General features: G+C 51.4%; 1 protein-coding gene and 4 non-coding genes across 5 annotated transcripts; 4 read left to right on the top strand and 1 right to left on the bottom strand.

Annotated features, from left to right (window-relative positions):
• The first annotated feature begins 5460 nt into the window (after positions 1–5460).
• Positions 5461–5594, top strand: LOC118758740 (small nucleolar RNA SNORA16B/SNORA16A family). Its single transcript, XR_004995822.1, has one exon. It is a non-coding gene; the product is annotated as a small nucleolar RNA SNORA16B/SNORA16A family (small nucleolar RNA).
• Positions 5595–5867: 273 nt separating this feature from the next.
• On the top strand, positions 5868–5997 carry LOC118758749 (small nucleolar RNA SNORA44). The gene has a single exon (XR_004995831.1). It is a non-coding gene; the product is annotated as a small nucleolar RNA SNORA44 (small nucleolar RNA).
• A 166-nt stretch (positions 5998–6163) lies between these two features.
• On the top strand, positions 6164–6292 carry LOC118758756 (small nucleolar RNA SNORA61). Its single transcript, XR_004995838.2, has one exon. It is a non-coding gene; the product is annotated as a small nucleolar RNA SNORA61 (small nucleolar RNA).
• Positions 6293–6638: 346 nt separating this feature from the next.
• LOC118758765 (small nucleolar RNA SNORD99) lies at positions 6639–6710 on the top strand. The gene has a single exon (XR_004995847.2). It is a non-coding gene; the product is annotated as a small nucleolar RNA SNORD99 (small nucleolar RNA).
• A 524-nt stretch (positions 6711–7234) lies between these two features.
• On the bottom strand, positions 7235–21974 carry TRNAU1AP (tRNA selenocysteine 1 associated protein 1). The gene is made up of 9 exons (XM_058677846.1): positions 21810–21974; positions 21419–21516; positions 17124–17223; positions 16489–16541; positions 15699–15830; positions 14626–14745; positions 13312–13474; positions 13100–13133; positions 7235–7457 (listed from the first exon to the last, which is right to left on the bottom strand). The coding sequence occupies exons 1-9, from the start codon at positions 21834–21836 to the stop codon at positions 7321–7323; spliced, it is 864 nt and encodes a 287-aa protein (XP_058533829.1). The 5' UTR covers positions 21837–21974; the 3' UTR covers positions 7235–7320.
• Between the last annotated feature and the right edge of the window lie 1133 nt (positions 21975–23107).

Raw genomic sequence — 23107 nt, 5'->3', positions numbered from 1 at the left:
TGGCCTGGAGCCTGTGGCTGCACCCCCTGAGCGTGAGATCATCAGCCTTTTTCCCTTGAGGCCTTGGGCGCATTAATTGAGCTGTGCCAGTTCTCCAGGGACGCCTGGCTGGTAGGGCACATCCTTGTCCCTGGCCCTTATCTTTTTGTTAGTTTACAGATTTGTTTATTTGAAAGGTAGAACAACAGAGAAAAGAGGAAAGAGAGATCGCTTGCAACAGGCCAGGCTGGGTCAGGCCAAAGCCAGGCGCCAGGTGGGTCTCCCAGACAGGTGACAGCAGCCCTTGTACATGGGCTGCCCTGCCCTGCCGTCTCAGGCACGTGGGAAGCCCAGCTGGGAGCAGAGCAGCTGGAGCGCACAGTGGTGCTGGGGTGCAGCGGGGGTTGCAGTTGTTGAGCCACACTGCCAGCCCTGCCCCTTGTCTCTGAACATTTCAAATGTGTGCCCAGTGCGTGTGAGAGCCTCAGGTTGCAGACGGGGGAAAGGGGGGACAGGGAGAGGAGTTAATTACTTCAGAGTCTATCTGCGTTCTGTCACCAATTTAAAAAAAAGCTTCTTTATTTTCATTGGAAAGGTAAATCAGATTTAAGGAGAGGAGGGACAGAAAGACCTTCCGTCTGCTGGTTCACTCCCCAGATGGCCACAACAGCCAGAGCAGAACTGATCCGAAGCCAGGAACCAGAAGCCAGGAGCTACTTCCTGCTGTCACATATGAGTGCAGGGTCCCAAGGCTTTGGGCCATCCTCTGCTGCTTTCCCAGACCACAAGCAGGGAGCTAGAAGGGAAGTAGAGCAGCCAGAATACAAACCATGCCCATATGACATCCCAGTTCATGCAGGACTTTGGCCACTAGGCTATGGCTCCGGTCCCAATGACATTTTAAAGCTTTTAATTTTCCTCCTATTTTACTTGAAAGACAGATACGAGGAGTCCTGCCCTCCACTGGCTCACTCCCCAGATGCTCTCAACAGTTGGGGCTGGTGGTCTCCTACATGTGAAGATGACACCAACTACTGGATGCTGCTGTGTTCAGCTCCCTGGGGCATACATGGGCAGGATGCTGGAATTCCAACCCAGGTTCTCTCCACTGGCCGGCTGGCGTGTGTGTATTTGGAGCCATGCCCTGGCCATAGTACCAACTGGCTGCCCTGGCAACATTTCTGATGATGAGTGTCCACTCAGTTTTAGTTCCTGAGGCCATAGCAGGGGACAAAGTAGGAAGGCCCTGCTATGCTGACCTGGTGGGAAAGAGAAGACAGCCTGAAAATGAAGGGTAGGACTTCCAGAAGGGAGAGCCCAGGGGGCAGGCTGCAGGGTGATGGGCAGCAGGCCTCCCTCGGGACAGGACTCAGACCAGAAGGAAGAGGAAGAGGGAGAGCCCAGCTAGGAGCAGAGATCCTGGCAGAAGGATAGATAAGCAGTTTGGGCCATGCGTGATGGCTCAGCGGCACCAGGATCCCTGATGAGTGCAGGTTCGAGTCCCATTCCCATCCAGTCCCTACTTGTGGCCTGGGAAAGCAGCAGATCTGGGCTTTACAAACAATGGTCCACAGATGACAGTGTGCATGGAAGCCGAGGGAGGGACGGAGCAGGGGGCGTGGTGTAATTGTTACAGATTCCTGGGCAAGGACAGCTCCAGGCAAGTAGGACAGCAAGGGGAAGAGGATGGGCGGAGGTCAGCCTGCCGGAGGAGGCAGATGGAGACAGGGACAGGGGAGGGAGCGCAGGCACAAGTGGTTCCCGAAGCCTGGTATGGAAGCATCAGCTTCTACTCTAACTACGCTGGGATGTTATTAGAGATTTTTTAATGCTTGATTTTTTTCCCTTTTTTTTTGGATGGTCAAAAGCCAAAGTTTTTTTTTTCCCCCCAGTTTTTCTTTATTTTTGACAATCCTTACATAGTTAATTATGGCATAAAGGTTCAAGGGCTACAGGAAAGTGGGTAACACTATTATTTTCACATTTTTTTTTCTGTATCTGGGGCAAAAGGGGAGATAAAGGGAGAAGCCCCTCCCAGCCTCCCACCCATCCCAGGTCCCTGATGTGGGCATGCTCCAAGGGTTTTGCTTAAGTGGTTTTGATAGTTCAACAGTTATGAATCGCTGCCAATCTCACTACTCCAGGCATGATGAAGTCGTTGAAGAATCCATTGATTGCCATAGTCCATCTAAGAGTCTCCATTTGCTCAGTTATCCACTGCCAACTCTTGGCTGGGGTAGTTGATTTGTTCTCTGTTGTGATGCCAGGTATCCAACAGACTGCCATATCCTCCATGTGCACCTGGTTATGCTCTCCACTGCTCCGTCTGAGCCTCTGAGGAGGCTTAGCTCTGGCACTTGCGCTCCATGGCAGACCATGGGTTCTGAGTCCAGCCCCTAATGCTTGATTTTCTTTACTTGGAAGGCAAAGTGACCGGGAGAGGGAGAAGAGCCATCTTTCATCTGTTGGCTCACTGCTCAGATGCCTGCACAGCAGCAGCCTGGCCGTGCAGGAGTCAGAAGCCCAGAACTCCATGATGGCAGGGGGTCCAAGCTCTTGAGCCCTGCGGTCTCCCAGGGTGTGCAGGGAACCATCTAGGAAGGAGAGGGACGGTCTGAAATGGGATCCAGGAACCGCGAATGGTGGCTTAACCCGGACCACCACACAATGCCTGTCACCAATTTGTGAGTGAAAGATTTTTTTTATTTGGGCCCAGCACGGTGGCCTAGCAGCTAAAGATCTCAGCTTGAATGTACCGGGATCCCATACGGGCACTAGTTATAATCCCGGCAGCTCCACTTTCCATCCAGCTCCCTGCTTGTGGCCTGGAAAAGCAGTAGAGGATGGGCCTAAAGCCTTGAGACCCTGCACCCATGTGGGAGACCTGGAGGAAGTTCCTGGCTCCTGGTTTCAGATCAGTGCAGCACCAGCTATTGCAGCCACTTGGGGAGTGAATCATCAGATGGAAGATCTTCCTCTCTGTCTCTCCTCCTCTCTGTATATCTGACTTTGTAATAAAAATAAATAAATCTTTTAAAAAGATTTTTAAAAGATTAAAGATTAAATCTTTTTAAAAGATTTATTTATTTGAATGGCAGAGTCTCAGAGACAGAGGTAGAGAGACAGAGATCCTCTTCTTTTTGTTTCTTTTGAAGATTTATGTTTATTGGGAAGGTAGATTTATAGAGAGAAGGAGAGACAAAAAAGAAAGATATTCCATTTGATGGTTTACTCTTGAAACAACTGATCCAAAGCCAGGAGCCAGAAGCTTCCTCCAGGTTAGCCTTGGGACCCTACACCCACATGGGAGACCCGGAAGAAGCTCCTGGCTCCAGGCTTTGGATCTGCTCAGCTTTAGCTGTTGTGAACACTGTTGAGAATCAGCAGACATAAGACCTCTCTCTGTGTGTCTCAACTTTGAAATAAAAAATAAATCTTTTTTTAAAGATTTATTTATTTTTATTACAAAGTCAGATATACAGAGAGGGGGAGAGATAGAGAGGAAGATCTTCCGTCCGATGATTCACTCCCCAAGTGAGCGCAACGGGCCGTTACTGTGCCAATTCGAAGCCGGGAACCAGGAACCTCTTCTGGGTCTCCCACGCGGGTGCAGGGTCCCAAAGCTTTGGGCCGTCCTCGACTGCTTTCCCAGGCCACAAGCAGGGAGCTGGATGGGAAGTGGAGCTGCCGGGATTAGAACCAGCGTCCACATGGGATCCTTGCGTTCAAGGTGAGGACTTTGGTCGCTAGGCCACGCCGCTGGGCCCCCAAAAATAAATCCCAATATATTCTTATTTATTTGAAAGTTAAAGAGGGAGAGACACAGAGACATCTTGTTGATCCTGATTCATTCCCCAAGCGGCCTGAGCAGGGCTGAGCCAATTGTAACCTGGGAGCTTCACCTTGGTCTTCCCCCACTGGTGGGTGGCCAAGGCCCACGTACGTGCGCCTGAAGTGGAGCAGCTGGGACACTTTACTCTTGGAGTTGTGGACAAACAAGGCATGGAACAGAGACTGTCCATAAGGGTGGATCTAGTCTGCACCTAGCCCTCGGCTCAGCGATTCATCCTCAGTTTTCTAATCCGTAAAATGGGTTGGCCTAGCGACACTCTCACACAGGGTTATTAGCAAACCTGAATGAGACCACGGAGGGAATTTGGCCAGCATCCAGGGAGGTGATTTATGTTAATGGACGGTACGCACAACAGGGCATCTCCCAGGCAAAGCGCTCCCGGGGCCGCCCCTCTGCTGCATCTGGTGTCCTCTTGTCCGCTGCTGCATCACGCACTGACAAAGGCTTTCCCGACTCAAAGGATTTAAACAGCCCACTCGGAGCCCAAACCCCGACAGCAAGGGTGACCTGGGGAAGGAGTATCCTCCAAGGGCGCTGACTCGCAAAGCACGAATGGACTACAGCTCCCAGCGGCTTTGCGAGAGGCGCGGCGGCCGTAAGGCGCGGCGGTGCGGCGTCACTATATAAGCCCCTGCCCGGGTGCGGACGCTCCTTTTCGCGGCTTCGCTGCTGCTGCTGTGGAGGTTGTCTGTAGCTCTGCCCCCGCTCCCTGAGCGCTCGGCTTCCGGGCCGCACTCTCCGAGCTTGCGGGATGCCCAGCGCCGTGCGCCCAAGCAGGGCCGGACTCCCGGAGGCCGCGTCAGCCGTGTGCCCGGTGAGACGGGCCGGGCCGATGGGCCGCCGTGGCCGGCGCGGGATGCGGTCGTCCCGGTGAGTTCCGTGGGCGGCTGGGGAGACGGCGGTGGTGACCGCCGGACCCGGAGCGAGGTCCCTGGGGGTGCGGGAGACGAGCTTTTAAGCCATCCCGTGTCAGCTGTGGTCCTCGCTCTGGCACTGTTTTCATTAAGCATCAGTTTTTGTGTTTTGTTTTAATAATCAGAAATGTGTTGCCCCGCGCTGTAGCCTAGTTCCTAAAGTCCTCCCCTTGAACGCGCCGGTATCGTGTGGACGGCAGTTCTAATCCCGGCTTCCCATCGAGCTCCCTGCTTGTGGCCTGGGAAAGCAGTCGAGGACGGCCCAAAGCCTTGGGACCCTGCACCCGCGTGGGAGGCCTGGAGGAGAGCTTCTGGCTTTGGATCGGCGCAGCATTGGCCGTTTTGGTCACTAAATTTAATCCTTTAAGAAAATGACGCTTGTTTTTAGGCTCAGTTAGGGAGAGCTTCCGATCCGGTGGCTCACCCCCCAGATGGCCTCAGTGGCAGCGGTTGGGCTGCCCAGGAGCGTCTCCCATGTGGGTGCCGAGGCCCAAGTGCGACCTGCTGCTCTCGGTAGTTAGCTGCACCTGGGGACCAGGCAGCTTGCCCTGTGGGTCGCGGTGGACCGGTCAAGCCACAAGTGCACAGCCTGTCCCTGGACCTTTATTTCAAACTGCCGCACACAGAGGACACGTCCAAGGGCCCATAGCACTGTGGTGGTGGCAGGGTCAGATACTTGGGGAGAAGTGCGTGAGGGTGTGACCCGGGGTGCCCCGCGGCCCTTATCGAAGCTGCAGTTGCTTGCACGTAGCAGCTGTGGTCAAAAAGGAGCCCAGAGTGACATTTTCCTCGACGGTCGCCGTTCTGTTTGCTGTAACTGATCTGCAACATTTCAGGAAAAGACATCCCAGTCCCTACGGGGCCTGGCACTGCCACAGCCCCAGAAGTGCTGCGATTGTCCCGGGGGCGTGTATCCCGAGGCAGCAGGGTCTACCCAAGGCTCGGCAGCGTTCTGAGTTTGGGGACCAAGTGAAACCATTGTTGTCATTTCAGGTGTGCGTCCTGATTTCTGGAATGTTCTGGGTGTGAAGTTTGGACTGCAGTGGCCATGCCGGTGGGGATGTGCAGCGCCCTCTGCCGGTAGGCTTCTAGGCCCACTTGCTGTGGGGCTTCTGGGAAGACAGCATGTTTCCAAGGGCTGTGGCTGGCTGTAGCCATGGGATCTCCAACTGCATGCGAGAGCAACCTGGAGGGCCTTTGACAGCGCAGGCCAGCCCGTGCCTGCAGCTGCCACTCAGCTTTCCGATAGTTCCTGGCCTGGCAGCTGTGACCTGGGGGGAGGGCTGCTTGGCCAGCTCAGAGTCCTCACGCATTCTTGTTCCGCAGCGCCCCTCATGGCTCACGGTCCAGTGCTGCGCTCAGCTGCTTCCGGAGCTGTGCTTGAGACCAAGGTAAATGTCACACCCTAAATGAGCGGACCCTCCAGCTCCCTTTCCCATCGGATCTGAACACTGGTCTTGGTGGTCGTTCAAGGAGGAAGAGTGAACCTGGAGCTGGCCTGGCGCTGGCGCACCTGCTGCACAGCACAGCCCGGTTTCAGACAGGGATGAATCATGCAGTGTTGTGACCTGTCAGTTTTCAGCTGAAGGGTTAGGGTGATTGACAGCTTTCTTCCTCATGACTGCTTTTTTTTCTTTAGGTCCGTGTTACCAGAAACCTCGTCATGGCGGTGGACCTGCAGGGGGGGTAAGCTAAGGACTAGGGGAGGGGTATCCACTGTCCTTGCAGGGCAACATGGGAAAGGATTGGCACTTTTATGTGTGCCCTGCGCAGGGGGAGAGGGCAGGCCTGAGGTTGAATGGAGTCCCATGCGTGGCCCTGTGAGGGGTTCAGCTCGTTTCCCCTCTTTCCTGCGGTGAGGGCAGAGTTGAGGGCCAGGATCCTCCAATGTTGCTGGTCCAGGATGAATCCTACTGAGTGGACATCTGTGGATGAGCAGTGCGGATATGGGACTGAGACCAGCGTGCGCCACTGGGAGAGGCCTGGGTGGGGGGTCAGCCCGCAGAACTGACCCCTTACACTTCCTTTCCAGGTGCAAACCTCCAACGGAAGAAGTGAGATGACAACAGTGAGCAGAGGTGGGGCTCTTTGGGGCTATGCCCTGTGTGATGCAATAAAAGCTTTAGAAATGTGACTGTGTTCAAGTTACTTTGATAAGGCCACAAGGGAGTAGTGGCCCATCTCTTCACAGGAAATTCTAGTATTCTTGTGCTTATAATACCTTGGGAGGCTTCTTGGGCCTACTCCACGGCTGTCAGTGGTATGTGAAATTGGTTCACATGCTGATTGTGGGGGTGAGTGTAGTAAAAATTCGGTCTGCCAACACATCAGGCTTGGCACCCAGCTGGCTGTGGGATGTACACCTGACATACTGGGTGCCCTGGAGCCCTGCACCCACACATGGCTAAGGATTTTGTTGCAGGCCACATAGGTAGTCCAGGAACAATAATTCAATTCTTTACACCTAATGCTGTTGCAGACAAAGCTGTCAGTGAAATCTTAGGAATTGTATTCCCAGAAAGATAAAAAGTTCACAATTTTTAAAAAAGGCTTAGTCCATTCTAGTCCTGCCCATCACATCACAGCAGGGATCTCAGAAGATACTGTGTCCAGGGGCTGCCAGTGGCAGTCCATTAGGGCGTCATACAGCTCCTCGCTCTGCTCCATGAACTCCCTGTTGGCCTCTGTCACGTCTAGTTGCGGCATGGGGTCTGAAAGGAAAGGACAGATGGGCTTTAGTAAGGATCTTCTGTCCGCCAAGTAGCTAGAAAGGCTAAATGCGGGTGCAGGGTCCCAAGGTCTTGGGCCTTGACTGTTTTCCAGGCCATGAACCTGTGCTCATTTGGGAACCTGGCGCATGCGAGGCAAAGGCTTGGGCCCTGGTACCTAGTCCACTACACTGCATTAAACCTTAGACCTTGAAGCTCCCTTTTGGTTAGGAAGAGCGGCTCAGCACGCTAAACTACCACCTGTACCACCAGTAGCTTGGGGAGAAGCAGTGGAGGACAGGCCAGCCCACCTGCGTGGGAGAGCCAGAAGCTCCTGGCTTTGGATAAGTTCTGTCTAGCCCGTTGTGGACATCTGGAGAGGGAACAAATATATAGAAACTATCTTTGTTTCTGCAAAATATGCCTTCCAAATAAACAGGATCGGCTATTATCTTATATGCTGCTTAGTCTGCCCAGAACAGAAAGTGCTGGCTCAATTTGCAAATGCTCTGCTTCCAGCTCAGCTCTGCCAATAAACGTGCCACCTGAATGGAACTGCTGGCGCACCTGTAACTGATATTGGCAGTTAGATCTCTCTCAAGGGCCAGTGCGGTAGCCTAGCGCATAAAGTTCTCACCTTGCACAAACCTGGGATCCCATATGGGTGCTGGTTCTAATCCCAGCAGCCCAGCTTCACATTCAGCTCTCTGCTTGTAACCTAGGAAAGCAGTCAAGGGCAGCCCAATGTCTTGGGACCCAGCACCAATGTGGGAGACGCAGAAGAGGCTCCAGGCTCCTGGCATTGGATCAGTTCAACTCCCGGCATTGGAGTAACTTGGAGAGTGAATCATCAGACAGACTATCTTCCTGTCTGTGTATCTGATTTTCTAATAAAGATTTCTTGTTTATGACTCTATCTCCCAAATAAATGTCAAAATAAACCAAAACTCCATCTTCAAGACTGTGGTATCCAATATGATGAAGTATGCAGAGGGGAAAAGTTCTGTATGTAGTAACAGAAGTCTCCCATCTAGTGGTGGGCACTGTGCTGGTTCAAATAACAGCCCTGTCGCTTCCAATTCTGCCTTATTCCAGATGCTAGCCAAGCACTTGGATCCTTGCCACTCATGGGAGACAGGACAGTTACCCGAGCCTGGCCCAGCCACAACACGTGTGCATGTGGGGAGTGAACCAGGAGGTGGAGCTATCACATCTTCAATTATTTCCTTAAGCCTGTTGGTGGGCCCAGCACAGTGCCCTAGTGGCTAAAGTCCTCGCCTTGAATACACTGGGACCCCATATGGGCACAGGTACTAGTTCTAGCAGCTCCACTTCCCATCCAGCTCCCTGCTTGTGGCCTGGGAAAGCAGCCGAGGACGGCCCAAGGATTTGGGACCCTGCACCCGCGTGGGAGACCCGGAAGAGGTTCCGGGTTCCGAGCTTCGGATCGGGGCGCATCGGCCCGTTGCGGCTCACTTGGGGAGTGAATCATCGGATGGAAGATCTTCCTCTCTGTCTCTCCTCCTCTGTGTATATCCGGCTTTCCAATAATAATAAAATCTTTAAAAAAAAAAAAAAAATGAATGGATGGCGACACAACAGGATGTTATTTGCCCACAAAAAAGGGGGCAGTGTGGACACAGGCTCTGTACAACTTAGATGACCCCTGAAAATTCTACGCTAACCAACTGAAGAAGCCATTCATAAGGAGTACATACTTCTTTTGTTCTTAAAAAAAAAAAAAAAGGTACGGCGCAATGGCCTAGTGGTTAAAGTCCTTGCCTTGAATGCTCTGGGTTCCCATATGGGTGCCGGTTCTAATCCTAGCAGCTCCACTTCCCATCCAGTTCCCTGCTTGTGGCCTGGGAAAGCAGTCGAGGATGGTCCAAAACCTTGGGACCCTGCAGCTGCGTGGGAGACCTGGAGGGGGCTCTGGTCTCCTGGTTTTGGATCGGCTAAGCAACGGCCATTGTAGTCACTTGGGGAGTGAATCATCGGATGGAAGATCCTCCTCTCTGCATATCTGACTTTGTAAAAAAAAAAATAAATCTTTGAAAAAAAAAACATTGAAAAAAAGTGTTGGGCCATCTCCTGTTGCTTCCCCATGTACTCTAGCAGGAAGTTGGATCGGAAGTGGAGCTCCCAGGACTTGAACCAGCACCAATATGGGATACAAGCATTGTAGATGGTAGCTTTACTCACTACATCACAGTCCTGGCCACACACAGATTACATATTATACGTAATTCAGTTAAAATGTCTAGGCAATCCAAAGACAAAGTACTTGAGTGGTTTTTCTAGGGCAGGAAAAAGGTGTATGAAAAGTGACTGTTGGGCCCGGCACAGTGGCCTAGCGGCTAAAGTCCTCGCCTTGAACGCGCCGAGATTCCACATGGGCACCAGTTCTAATCCCGGCAGCTCCACTTCCCATCCAGCTTCCTGCTTGCGGCCTGGGAAAGCAGTGGAGGACGGCCAAAGCCTTGGGACACTGCACCTGTGTGGGAGGCCTGGAAGAAACTCCTGGCTCCTGGCTTCAGATCAGCTCAGCTCTGGCTGTTACGGCTGCTTTAGGCAGTGAACCCGTAGACAAAAGATCTTTCTCTCTGTCTCTCCTCCGCTGTATATCTGACTTTGTAATAAAAATAAATCTTTAAAAAAAAAGTGACTGCTTTTATTTTTAAAATACATACTGATTTTTATTGGAAAGTCAGATTTATAGAGAGGAGAGACAGAAACATCTTCTGTGTGCTATTACTTCCCATGTGGCCGCAACAGCCAGAGCTGTGCCGATCTGAAGCCAGCAGCCAGGAGCTTCTTCCAGGTCTCATGCGGGTGCAGGGACCCAAGGTTTTGGCCCAGGCCACGAGCAGAGAGCTGGAAGGGAAGTGACACACAGAATCGGTGCCCATATGGCATGCTGGAACATGCAAGGGGAGGACTTTAGCCACTAGGCTGTGTCACTGGGCCAGGGAAGTGACTGGTAATGGTTACAGGATTTTGAGATGATGGAAATGAACTGCCATTAGTGGTGATGGTCTGCAACTCGTAAATAATCTAAACGCTACAGAATCTATATATACATTGGTGATTTAGATCTCAACATCCAGCCTGGATCTTACAATATGTCCTCCTTTAAAGGGACACGAGAGCTCTGCCTTGGAAGTAACTTGTTTCAGATCACATGAGCTACACAGACACAAGCTGGGCAAGCTTTTCCTTTGCCTGAAGGGGACTCAAAATGGACTTACATTTTAAACTTTTAGGCTTTGGGGACTTTTAAAATGTAACTTGCATAAAGCTAATAAAAATTTGTCTTGTAAAACAAATGTTTATATTTTATTTCCAAAAAACATTTGGGGCCAACGGTGTGGTACGTGGGTCAAGCCACTACTTGTAAGAACCAGAATCCGGGCCCGGCGGCGTGGCCTAGCAGCTAAAGTCCTCGCCTTGAATGCCCCGGGATCCCATATGGGCGCCGGTTCTAATCCCAGCAGCTCCACTTCCCATCCAGCTCCCTGCTTGTGGCCTGGGAAGTCAGTCGAGGACAGCCCAATGCATTGGGACACTGCACCCGCGTGGGAGACCTGGAAGAGGTTCCAGGTTCCCGGCATCGGATTGGCGAGCATCGGCCCGTTGCGGCTCACTTGGGAAGTGAATCATCGGACGGAAGATCTTCCTCTCTGTCTCTCCTCCTCTCTGTATATCTTGCTGTAATAAAATGAATAAAACTTTAAAAAAAAAAAAAAAAGAACCAGAATCCAAAATAAGTGCTAATTTTTGAGTCTTAACACTCCACCTTTTTTTTTTTTTAAGATTTATTTTTATTGCAAAGTCAGATATACAAAGAGATCTTCCGTCCAATGATTCACTCCCCAAGTCACAATGTTGGGCCTGTGCTGCACTGATCTGAAGCCAGGAACCAGGAACTTCTTCTGGGTCTCCCACGCGGGTGCAGGGTCCCAAGGCTTTGAGTTGTCCTCGACTGCTTTCCCAGGCCATAAAAGGGAGCTGGATGGGAAGCAGAGCTGCTAGGATTAGAACCGGCGCCCTTATGGGACTCTGGCATACGCAAGGTGAGGACTTTAGCCACTAGGCTATAGCACTGGGCCCAACATTCCACTTCTGATCCAGCTTCTCACTAATGTGTCAGAAAGGGTGCTTGACGTTCTGACACCAACATGGGAGATCGGGATGGAATTCCAAGTTCCTGGTTTTGGCCTGGCCTGGCCCAGCCCTTGCAATTGAGGTTGCTTGGGGAGTTGCATGGATGGGAACTCTTTCTCTGTGATATGCCTTTCAAATAAATTAGTAGTTAAAGACAAGCAATGCTGGGCCCGGCATGATAGCCTAGTGGCTAACGTCTTCACCTTGTATGCTCCGGGATCCCATACATGCACTGGTTCTAATCCCAGCGTCCCCGCTTCCTATCCAGCTCTCTGCCCAGGTCCTGGAAAAACGTTGAGGATGGCCTAAAGCCTTGGGACCCTAGGCCTGGTACAGTAACCTAACAACTAAAGTCCTCGCCTTGCATGCACTGGGTTCCCATATGGGTGCTGGCTCTAATCCTGTGGCCCTACTTCCCATCCAGCGCCCTGCTTGTGGCCTGGGAAAGCAGTTGAGGACGGCCCAAAGCTTTGGGACCCTGCACCCACATGGGAGACCTGGAGGGAGCTCTGGTCTCCTGGTTTCGGATCAGCTCAGCTCCAGCTGTTGTGGCCGCTTGGGGAGTGAACCATCGGATGGAGGATCTTCCTCTCTGACTCTCCTCCTCTGTATATCTGGCTTTCAAATAAAAATAAATAAATCTTTAAAAAAAAAAAAAAAAAGAAAGCTTGGGACCCTGCACCTGCATGGGAGACCTGGAGGAGGCTCCCGGCTACTGGGTTCGGGTCGGCTCAGCCCCGGCCACTGTGGTCACTGGGGAGTGAATAAGCGTATTGGAAAATCTTCCTCTCTGTCCCTCTTCCTCTTCTCTGCACATCTCCAATAGGATAAAATAAATCTTTAAAAGAAACAAGCAATACTTCGGACTGATATTGTAGCACAATGAGCTAAGCTGCCACCTGTGCTGCCAGACCTGCCATCGGAGCAGCCACGTCCTGCTTCCGATCCACCTTCCTGCCAATGCGCCTGGGAAGGCAGTAGAAGATGGCTCAAGTGACTAGCTCTCGTCACCCACGTGGGAGACCTGGCTCCTAGACGTGGCTGGGAAAAGCTCCAATTTTGTATGACCACTGGGGAATCAGTTAGCAGATAGAAGATATCTCTTCCTCATTCTTCTGCCCTCCATCACTTTGCCTTTCCAATAAAAATAAATCTTTAAAAAAAAATATATATATATATATATATATATTTTAGCATATGTACATATATATGCTGAAAAAGTTGTGTAAATCAAGGCTAATTTTACAAACTGTCCAATGCCAGGTAACTGCCTAATGCAAGGCCCCCTGGACATGGCAAGTGCTCAGACCCTGAGTGACATACGCCACGTTCTTTTCTGATACATGTCCCTGGCTCCCCACTGAGCACCCACAGAGTAGCACTGCCCAGGTGCTGCTCAGGGTCCGACTGCACAGGACGGGGTGTCTGCCAGAAAGCAGGGACTGCACACCTGCTAAACCAACACTCACACTTCCTCTTACCTTCAAGCGCATCATCGCCGACTTCTTCATAAGTCTGCCAAGAGACAGAGAAGTGGATGAGCAGCCGTGCAGCTAACTTTTAAAGGGGGTACTTGGTTGCCTCAGCTTTCCCCAGTGGTTTGGAAGCATAAGCCGCCCTGGACAATGACCATGAGTCATCGTCCTAGATGGGGAAACAGACCCCAAGAGGGCGGAACTCGCACACAGGTTACCTGCATGGTGCTCTGGGTGTAGCCGTACTGGGGGTAGCTGTAGCTGTAGCTGCCTGTGTTCTGGTCATAGCCCCACTGGGCGTAGTAGTTCTGGTACTGCTGATAGTACTGGTTATAGCTATAACTGTACATCTGGCTATATTCCACTGGCTTGACACGGCTCCTTAAAAGAGAAAGGTAAAAATAAACCAAAGTGGGCAGGTGTTGTGGCATAGTTAAGCTACCATTTGGGGCAAGTGCATCCCATTTCAGAGTGCCAATTCAAGTGCCAGCTTGTCTGCTTCCTCTTCAGCTCCCTGCTCATACACCCTGGAGGCAGAGCTGATGACTCAGTTGCTTGGGTCCTTGCAACTGAGCCCTTGGCTTCTGGCTCGGGCCTGGCCCAGCCCTGCCTGCTGCGGGCATGTGGGAAAGGAGTGAACATATGAAACATTTCTCTGGCTCTCTGCCTTTAAGTAGAGGAGAATAAAATAAACATTTCAAGCACAAATACATAAAGCAAATATTTTCATAACATTTCCTACATGGCCAGGGAACTGTTCTTAGTGCTTTATGTAGAATCACTTATTGAATTCTTACAGCAATTTACAGCAATGAATACACCATTATTTCCAATTTATAACTGAGGAAACACAGACAATGAGAAGCTAATTTTTCCAAAGTCACATGGTTAATAAAGAGATTCAGACTCATGCAGTGTGGCTCCAAAGATCAGAGTTTTAAGAAATGCTTTCATTTTGTTTATCTGACAGAGAGGCAGAACCTGAGATCTGTCACCCACTGGTCCTTGCCCAAATGCTGCAGCAGGCAGGGCAGGGCCATGCTGAAGCCAGGAGTGAGAACTCAATCAGGACTCCTGTGTGGGGTCAGTCACCTAACTGGTTGAGCCAGGGTGCATATTAACAGGAAACTGGAATGCAGAGCAGAGTGGACATGCAAACCCAGGCCCTGTGCAAACAAGCAGCACCTTCACTGGTCTGCTCATTAAATGTTAGTAGCACATCCTCAGGTGGGACAAGCAAAGATGTCTTCAGAGGCTGCAAAGTCTCCTCTGCTGAGGACCACACAAGACACCTGGCTTGGGCTCGTGGGCAGACAGGGTTGCCAGCGAGCAAGGCAGGTAGGATAGTGACATGTGTGTAATAGCCTATATGACAGTTCACTCTACAAATAAGGTTAAAACTGGACGTCAACTTTCCCTCCTGAAAAATAGTTACTAATCCTGTAAATCCATTTTTAATAGAGGCACTGTTGGGCAAAGAGCCAGGACAAAAGGCATAGAGAGGCAGAGCAGCGCCGCCTCATCAGACTCACGCTTTCGGGATGGCCACACTCAGCCGTACGGGCTTAGACCCCAGGCCCACTGCGCCCTGGCACTCCGTCAAGGCTCGCTTCTGTTCAAGCTCATCTGTGAATTTCACAAACCCGTAACCCCTGCAAGAAGAAAAAAGCCAGTATTCTGTTTAGATCACAAATGGGGTAAAGAGGAGTCTGACAATGGCTGGAAGTGCGAAGCTGCGCAGGAATGCGGGAAGTAAAAGGGCCTGGGCAGGGGGCCTGTCACATGACAGGACGGGCTGAGCTCCCTGTCGGTGGGGGCACCAAGAGTGCAGGGCTGAGATGCAAGCGCTGGCCGAGCCTGAGTCGGTCCACCACACTCCTCAATACCTCCCCCATCGGGGTCCTTCCTTCTCACTGCAACCGAGTGTAAATCACAATGATCATTATCACTAACGCACGACCAACAGTAACAGCAGCGGACGTCATCGTGCGGGTATTTACAGTCTGCACTCACAAAATTCAGCTTTCTTGAGTTCACACTACAAATGGGGCACAAGTTAAAGAAAGCTAACACTGAATAAACATTCATTTCCTGGCTCTGTGATACGCATTTTCCCAGAGTTGTCTCATCAAACTCATTCCATAAAGGGAAGGGCTCATGTTACGAGGAGTGACAGTTCAGAGCAGGTTAGTAACTGCCTGACACAGTAGGACTGGATTCACACCCACACGGCTTGGACTCTCTGAGCCCGAACTAGGAACCACCAGGCTGATCTGGACACTTCTCCCATTTCTACAGTAGAAAGCTCCTGACTGAAAACTTCTCATTAAACTAAAAAGCTCAGCAAGCAAACAATCCACACTGGCCATGCTATTCCTGTGTGGCCTTCCTCAAGCCCCGGAGCCCACACAGGGCTGCAGCGCCCTCTGCAGGTGAGGGCACGGGGTCAGGGAAGCTGGGTCAGTCTACTCTTGATCCCTGGGCAGGAAGGAGCAGGGATGCCCCTAGGCGGTGTGTCACCTCCCTCCAACACCCCCAGTCCCCCAGCCCCAGAGAAGTGCTTGGAAACCAACCCAGTAGACATCAACAACAGGTAAGGCCTTACTTGGACACGCCTGCCTGGTCTAACACCACTTTGCCTCCTCGACAAGATGGGTAGACTTTGACGAAGAATTCATACAGCATGCCATCATCCACGTCCGGAGTCAAGTCCCCCACAAAGAGCGAGTACTCAGGGCTGAGGGGGAAGAACAGGAGTCAGAGACAAATACCAACCTCGGCCTGGCACAGCTCCACCCCTCGCAGGCCTTCTGAGGGGGCACCCCACCTGTGGGGTCTACTTCACCAGCTCCTGGTTGCTTCCCTTACATCGTCTTGGCTGAGAACACCTAGGATGGCCCAAAGCCCTGGGACTCTGCACTCACGTGACAGACACGGAAGAAACTCCTTGCACTGGACTGGCTCAGCTCTGGCCATCACGGCCATTTGGAGAGTGAACCAGCAGACGGAAAAATGCCGAGGCCTGTGATGCCGGCATCCCACGTGAGCACTTGTTCCAGTCCCACTGCTCCATTTCCTATCCAGCTCTAGATGGGAAACCCCAGTGGAATTCCAGGCTCCTGGCTTCAGCCTAGCTCAGTTCTAAACCGGCTTTTGCAGCCATATGAGGGAATCAGTGGATGGAAGATCCCTTTCTCTCTGTAACTCTCTTTTGCATATTAGTAACTCTTCAAAAACAAACCGACCAGGTCCCAGGAGGGCCCTCTCGCCCAGGAGGACACACAGCACACTGAGCTCCCGTCCTCCTCACGGGACGGAGGCTGACACAGGGACACACTGGGCCTCTGTCCAGCACCTTGTGTGATTTGAAGTTACGCTGGGGAAACTGTACTCACCTGTTATCTGGCTGCTTCCCATATGTGGCATAGTTCAATTTGAAACGTTTTGCCTGGAAATTTAAAAACAAAGAAACTAAAACAGAGAAATGAGTTTCAAAAGCCAAACAATATTTGATAAAAACTGAAATAAATTACCTTGGCCAAAACATCTCCCCCTCTCTAAGCCTCAGCCTTTTCTCCTGTATAACATGAAGGGGTTGCACAGATGAGCGTTAAGGGCACTGCCAGCCCAGGTGTGCCAGCTGGTGCAGCTGTAAGCTAGGGAACTGTGGGGAAGAGCAAAATGGAACTCTCTTGAATACTGTCCAGGCTGCTGCCAGCCTGCTCTAGGTTCTGGCAGGCCGAAACCCTCAAGGTTCAAGACTTCCTTAAAGCAGTGATACAGAGGGGACAAAGGCAATGGGCCTGCAGGGGGAAATAGATCTTTAGTCTGAATCCTGGCTCTGCCACTTACTACCTGTGTTGCGCTGGGCAGGTTATTTCATTTCCCTGAGCTGTGAAAGGCAATGCCTGCTGCCCAGGGCTGTGACGGGTTTCAATGAAATGACGCAAGTATCCAGTAGGGATTCAGGCAACGGTGGCAGTCAATGGCACTAAGAATGGCAACATCATCATTATCTAAATGTCCTTACAGGTGTGGCTCCTGGAAGGGGTTTTCCATTAATTTTATGCAAACACTTCTCTGCTGTAGCCAAATCTGCGAATTCTACAAAGCAATAGCCCGCTGGGATCCTGCAAAGAAAGCAAACAGAAGAGAATGGTGATAGACTCCCAAGCAAGCCATGGCCTGAGGGGGGAGAAACCAGTTTTTTGTTCCTTGCCACATTCCAGTTCAGACTGAACACAACGTGTCTCGTGAATTCAGCAAATACTCACTGGTGTATTACATCACCTGTGTGAAGTGCTCCTGCTGGAAATAGTTTTAGCACAACCCCACCAACCTTTACATTCAACAATAATCATCATAGTCAGGGCAAGTAAAACATAAAAAGGAAACAGGTCCAAACTGTAAGACCAGAATCCAGAATACATCACAGAACACAGCTAGTCTAACCGCCTTAGAACATCACTGCCGGGGAGTGTTAGGGTAGCACAGCTGACGCTGCCATCTGTGACCCTGCTGACAACCCATTCTGGAGTGCTGGTTCCCGTCCTGGCTGCTCTGGGTCCTCTCCAGCTCCCTGCCAATGCACGTGCAAAAGCAGTGGATGATGGCCAAGCACCTGGACCCCTGCTACCCCTGTGGACAACCCGGAAGGACTTCCACGCTCCTGGTTTTGGTCTGGCCCAGTAATGGTCACTAGCAGCCATTTTGGGGGCTCAAACAGTACAGAAAAGATCTGTGTTTCTTTCCCTCTCCCTGGGTCACTTTGCTCTTTAACTAAATAAAATAAATCTTTTTTTAAAAAAAGGACAAAAAAATATAAACCTCAATGGTACAAGAGGTGAGAGGCGAACTTTTGAAGCAGGATCCCTGGAAGAATCTAATACATTAAAAAAGAAGATGGGCTCGGCAGCATGGCCTAGTGGCTAAGGTCCTCGCCTTGATCCCACATGGCCGCTGGTTCTAATCCTGGCAGCTCCACTTCCTCTCTATCTCTCCTCCTCTCAGTATATCTGACTTTGTAATAAAAATAAAATAAATCTACAAAAAAAAAAACCAAGCTGGCATTTGGCATAGCAGTTAAGTTGCTAGCTGGGACACACACACCATGGAGTCCAAGGTCTCATGTTCTATTTCCATTTAATTCCAGCTTCCTGATCATGCACAGCAGGGAGACAGCAGGGAACAGCTACCACCCTTGCGTCCGAGCCCAACTGTAAGACCTACACTGAGTTCTAGACTTCTGGCTTTGACCTGGCCGAGTACTCAGTGTTATGAGCACTGGGAGAGAGAACCAGCACATGGAGGAGCTCTCTCTGTTCATCTTTCAAATAAAATAATTTCAAAAAATGTGTAGGGCCCGGTGCAGTGGCCTAGTGGCTAAAGTCCTCGCCTTGAACACACCAGGATCCCATATGGGTGCTGGTTCTAATCCCAGTGGCTCCACTTCCCATCCAGCTCCCTGCTTGTGGCCTGGGAAAGCAGTTGAGGACAGCCCAAAGCCTTGGGATCCTGCACCCGCATGGGAGACGTGGAAGAAGCCGCTGGCTTGTGGCTTTGGATTGGCTCAGCACCGGCCCTTGTGGCCGCTTGGGGAGTTTATCATCGAACAGAAGATCTTCCTCTTTGTCTCTCCTCCTCTCTGAATATTTCTGACTTGTCAATAAAAATAAATTAATCTTGAGCCCGGCAGCATGGCCTAGTGGCTAAAGTCCTTGCCTTGAATGCACCAGGATCCCATATGGGCGCCAGTTCTAATCCCGGCAGCTCCACTTCCCATCCAGCTCCCTGCTTGTGGCCTGGGGAAGCAGTTGAGGAGGCCCAAAGCCTTGGGACTCTGCACCCACATGGGAGACCTGGAAGAAGCTCCTGGCTCCTGGCTCCGGATCGGCATAGCACCGGCCATTGTGGTCACTTGGGGGGTGACTCATCGGACGAAAGATCTTTCTCTGTCTCTCCTCCTCTCTGTATATCTGACTTCCCAATAAAAATAAAATAAATCTTAAAAAAAAAAATTAATCTTTAAAAAAAAATGTTTAATGTAAAACATGATAAACAGGGCCCAGCGAGCTAACCTAGAGTGGCTTAAGTCCTCGCCTTGCGTATACCAGGATACCATATAGGCGCCTGATTGTGTCTCAGCTGCTCCACTTCCCTTCTAGCTCCCTGTTTGTGCCCTGGGAAGGCAGTAGGATGGTCCAGGGCCTTGGGACCCTGCATTTGCATGGGAGAACCAGAGGAGGCTCATGGCTCCTGACTTCAGATTGGCTCAGCTCTGGCTGTTGCAGCCACTTGGGGAGTAACTCAGTGAATGGAAGATCTTACTCTCTTTCTACCTCTCTGTATATCTAACTTTCTAATAAAAAAGAAATAAAAATAAAAAAAAAAGGATAAAAACAATCAAATATACTGTGGAGACAATTATAAAAATTTAAACGTAGATTGCCTCCTATGATATTGGGGATCATTATTTAATATGATCTGTGCAGTGTGTTATGCAGGAGAATGTCCAGTTTTTGGTGGCTGCAACGTCACAATGCTTGCACATTTACTCTCATGTGGTTCTGCAAAGAGAAGTAGCTCTAGTTCAGTAAATATAGAAGATTACAATGTGAGATTACAATGCTAACGTCCGACAAAGTGGAAGGCGCTACAGAAGGCATTTTTATGTGAGCAGCTCATTCGCTGGGGCTTAGGCAGGCATGACGTAGCAGTCAGAAAACTAATCCTTGCTCACACTGGAGAAAGTCCACCTCCCTTTCTAAACCACCTGATGCTTAGTGACCTACACAGAGGAGTTGGTGCCTCCCAGGAGTACTTCTCAGCTTTGCATATTTCAGAACCAGACCTTAGGAAAACTAAGACCTCAAGAACAAAGAAGAAAAGTAGGGGGAGCAGGGCATTTCTAGCTAGAAACATGCGGAGTTTCGGGCTGTTTACTCATGCATTGTCTCATTCTCCCTCTACAATGTAGGCCTTTCCAGGGAGCAGAGATCTTGTCTGGCTTAGTGCGGCCTTCATCCCAGGCAGGCAGCACACAGCAGGTTCTGTCTGAATAATTGTGGCTCTGGGCTTCGAGGAGCTGAATTCCAATCCTGGCATGTCACTTCACTGCCATATAACTTTTAAGACAATTATAGAGCTTCTCCAAGTCTGAGGTCTTGGTGGTTTTACAAAGCTTATCACCCAAATGGTCATGTCGTGCTCCTGCTTGTGGAGCGTTCCCAGGCGCCTGGCCCACTTTTAGATCCTGAGTGTGAAGCCTCATCCTAACTCCGTGACCTGGGCACTACGACTCCCACTTCCACGGTCCAGGGGAACGAGACCCCAAGCGCACAGAACCGAGGCGCGTCTGCGAGCCACACAGGGTCCACTCCACTGGCCAAGCCCCCACGTGTCTGATAGGAACAGTCTGGTTATAAGTGTTTATTTACTCCCATCTGCATCTATACTGCTCCATCAATAATATGGGTATAGATAAAAATGAATATATGGGAGATATGGCTAGTAATAATATTATCAATAATCTTAATTACACCCTTAATATTACTACACTTTCGTCTGGGATTGATGACCCAGAAATAGCTATAATAAAAGACCCTTTATGTAAATTATGCTGTGACTTAATAATGGATATAGTGTGTATGTTGGAGCTTTTGAAGAGGTGACTCCATCTTCCTAAACTACTGGTGAAATGGGGCCACCTCTCCTGTCACTCCTGTCAAGAAACTCCAACGTACGTAAGCCCTCTCTTATCACTCCTGTTAAGAAGCTCTAATGTATGTAAGCACGTCATGGAAAACAAGTTATGGCAAAAACGATAAAAGAAGAAAATGTGTCTTGATAAATATGTTAAAGACATGTTTCTCAGAACTAAGAGAAAGCAAGTGTTGTTGATAGATAACATATAATAACCAATCAAAACGATGTAACGACTGCTTGCTCATTGGCCCACTGAATTGTATAAAAACCCATGCCTTGGTCCCAGTCACTGAAGCCAGCAGACTCCCACTAGACCGGAGCCAGACCTCTCAGGCTTCCATCTGAAGCCAGCAGGTTCCCACGAGACCGGAGCCAAAAGCCCAGCAGGTTCCCACTAGGCCAGAACCAAAGCCCAGCAGACTTCCACGAGACCGAAGTCAAGGGCGCTCTCGGTGGCTTCCCCCGTCCTGTTTGGTGTGTGCTCGCTTGAATAAACGCTTGCTTGCAAGCATCCATTCTCTCGACTCTCGGAGCTCGCGACAGTGTCACCCCGCACAGCATCACCGCAGCAGCGGCCAGGGCCGAGGCTCCCGGCGCAACAGGGAAGTGCAGGGAACATACCCGGTGAGGCGGTTCCGGATAATTTTCACGCTCATCACGGTTTCCCCCATGGTGGCGAAGGCTCGGGAGATGAAGTTCTCGTCCATGTAGGGCTCGAGCTGCGCCAACCAGAGCAGAGCGGCTCGCGCCGGCTTCTTCCCCCCGCTCGGCTCCCCACACCCCGACTCCGCCACGCCACAGCGCTCGGCCATCCCCGCGAGGCCTCTCCTCCTCAGCGCCTCCCTTCGCCCTTCGAGAAGCCCCCCGGCCCGCCCCTCCGCCGTCGCCAGAAGGAACCTTCTCGCTGTTCCTTTCTACCCGATGGGGATCCCGAGTCCCCTCCCTCTCAGACGCGATCTCCCTCCCGACCCCGAGATTCCTCCGTCGCTGCGCCGCGGCCGCGCTCACTCACGTCTCCCATCCACAGGCTGGCGGCCATCGCCGGGGCCTCGCCGGTGCCACGCCGGGGCCGGGGCCCTCACAGGCCCGCGCGGGCGCCGCTCGCCATCGCGGCGCTCGCTCCTTCCACGCCGCCCGCCTCCGACGCCCTTCTGCGCATGCTCCAGAACTCCGCGGCCGCGGCTCCGGCCCGGGTTTGCCCGGTGACCGGGCTGCCCGCGGGGCTTCCGGGCCCCAGCGGGAGGGGTCGGAACGGAGTGGCCAGGCCAGCGGAAGCCGCTGAGGGACACCGGGGGACGCTTCTGCTGTCCCGTTCTCGTGAGGGGAAGCGCACTGGGAAGTGGAGCAGCCAGGACTTGAACCGGCGTCCACATGGGATGTCGGCTCAGCACGTGGAAACTTAGTTTGCCGTGTGCCGGCGCCCGCCCCGGCGCCTCTTTCTGACCTGAAGAGAACCTCCAGGAGCTCCCCAGCCCTTTGGGGGCGCTTCCTCCGAGCTGAGGGTCCCCTCAGGTACTGCCTCCCCATCGTTCACACCCTGAGCTCCAGATGTTTTGCCTCCAAACCAGAAACCGGCAACCTTGAGATCCAGACTGTCACACTGCAGTGCGTGGCGTGGCGAGGCAGCCTGGCTGTGGAGTCACAACTTGATTGGTTGGCAGTTATTTAACCCCAGGCTCACTGGACAACAGCGCTTACCTCTGAATTGTCAAGGGAGAAAAATTGCAGCAAGTAGGGAAAGCACCCAGTCCCTTGCCTGGCATCCATTCTCCAGAAGGGTAGTTTGCAGCCTGCAGGCTGTCACTGTAACTGACTTTGGTGGGGGGTGGATTGAGTTCCAGGTTGTTCCAACCAGTTGTTGTATTTGGGGAGTGAAGCAGTGGATGGAGGGTAGAGCTCACTGATGGGTGGCAGGACCCAGGCACTTGGGCGGTACTTCACTGCCTTCCCTGGCACATTAATAGGGAGCTGGATGGGAGGGTACAGTTGGGACTCAAACCAGCGCTCTGATAAGGGATGCTGTTAGTGGCAGTTTAAACTAATGCTCTGAATGCCGGCCCTATGAAGTTCTGTTTTTGCTTGTTCGACCCTCTGGTGTAACTACATGCGATGCCCAAGTACTCAAAGCAAGGTGCCCGCAACTAAAGAAACTTCCTCAGTGGACTTAACTGTAGAGCTGCATGTAGCTGGTGGCCACTGTAACGGGCACGTCAGCAGCTCTTGGAAGCACCACAAGCAGCTCAGGGGGCATTTCTGGGGTGCACTCATCTAAAAAATCTCGACTTCAGGTTAGGACATTAAAGATCCTTC

The sequence above is a fragment of the Ochotona princeps genome, chromosome 2 (assembly GCF_030435755.1).
Source record: "Ochotona princeps isolate mOchPri1 chromosome 2, mOchPri1.hap1, whole genome shotgun sequence".
NCBI lineage: Eukaryota > Metazoa > Chordata > Mammalia > Lagomorpha > Ochotonidae > Ochotona > Ochotona princeps.
The sequence above is the reverse complement of the archived record's forward strand: the minus strand, read 5'-3'. Positions and strand labels throughout refer to the sequence as shown.

Coding starts and splice junctions, on each gene's coding strand:
- TRNAU1AP (XM_058677846.1), bottom strand. CDS start 21,836: ATGGCCGCCAGCCTGTGGATGGGAGAC. Junction 21,517..21,809: donor CCAGCCTGTGGATGGGAGAC/GTGAGTGAGCGC, acceptor TGGTTGGCGCAG/CTCGAGCCCTACATGGACGA. Junction 7,458..13,099: donor CGGCGATGATGCGCTTGAAG/GTAAGAGGAAGT, acceptor CTTTCCTTTCAG/ACCCCATGCCGCAACTAGAC.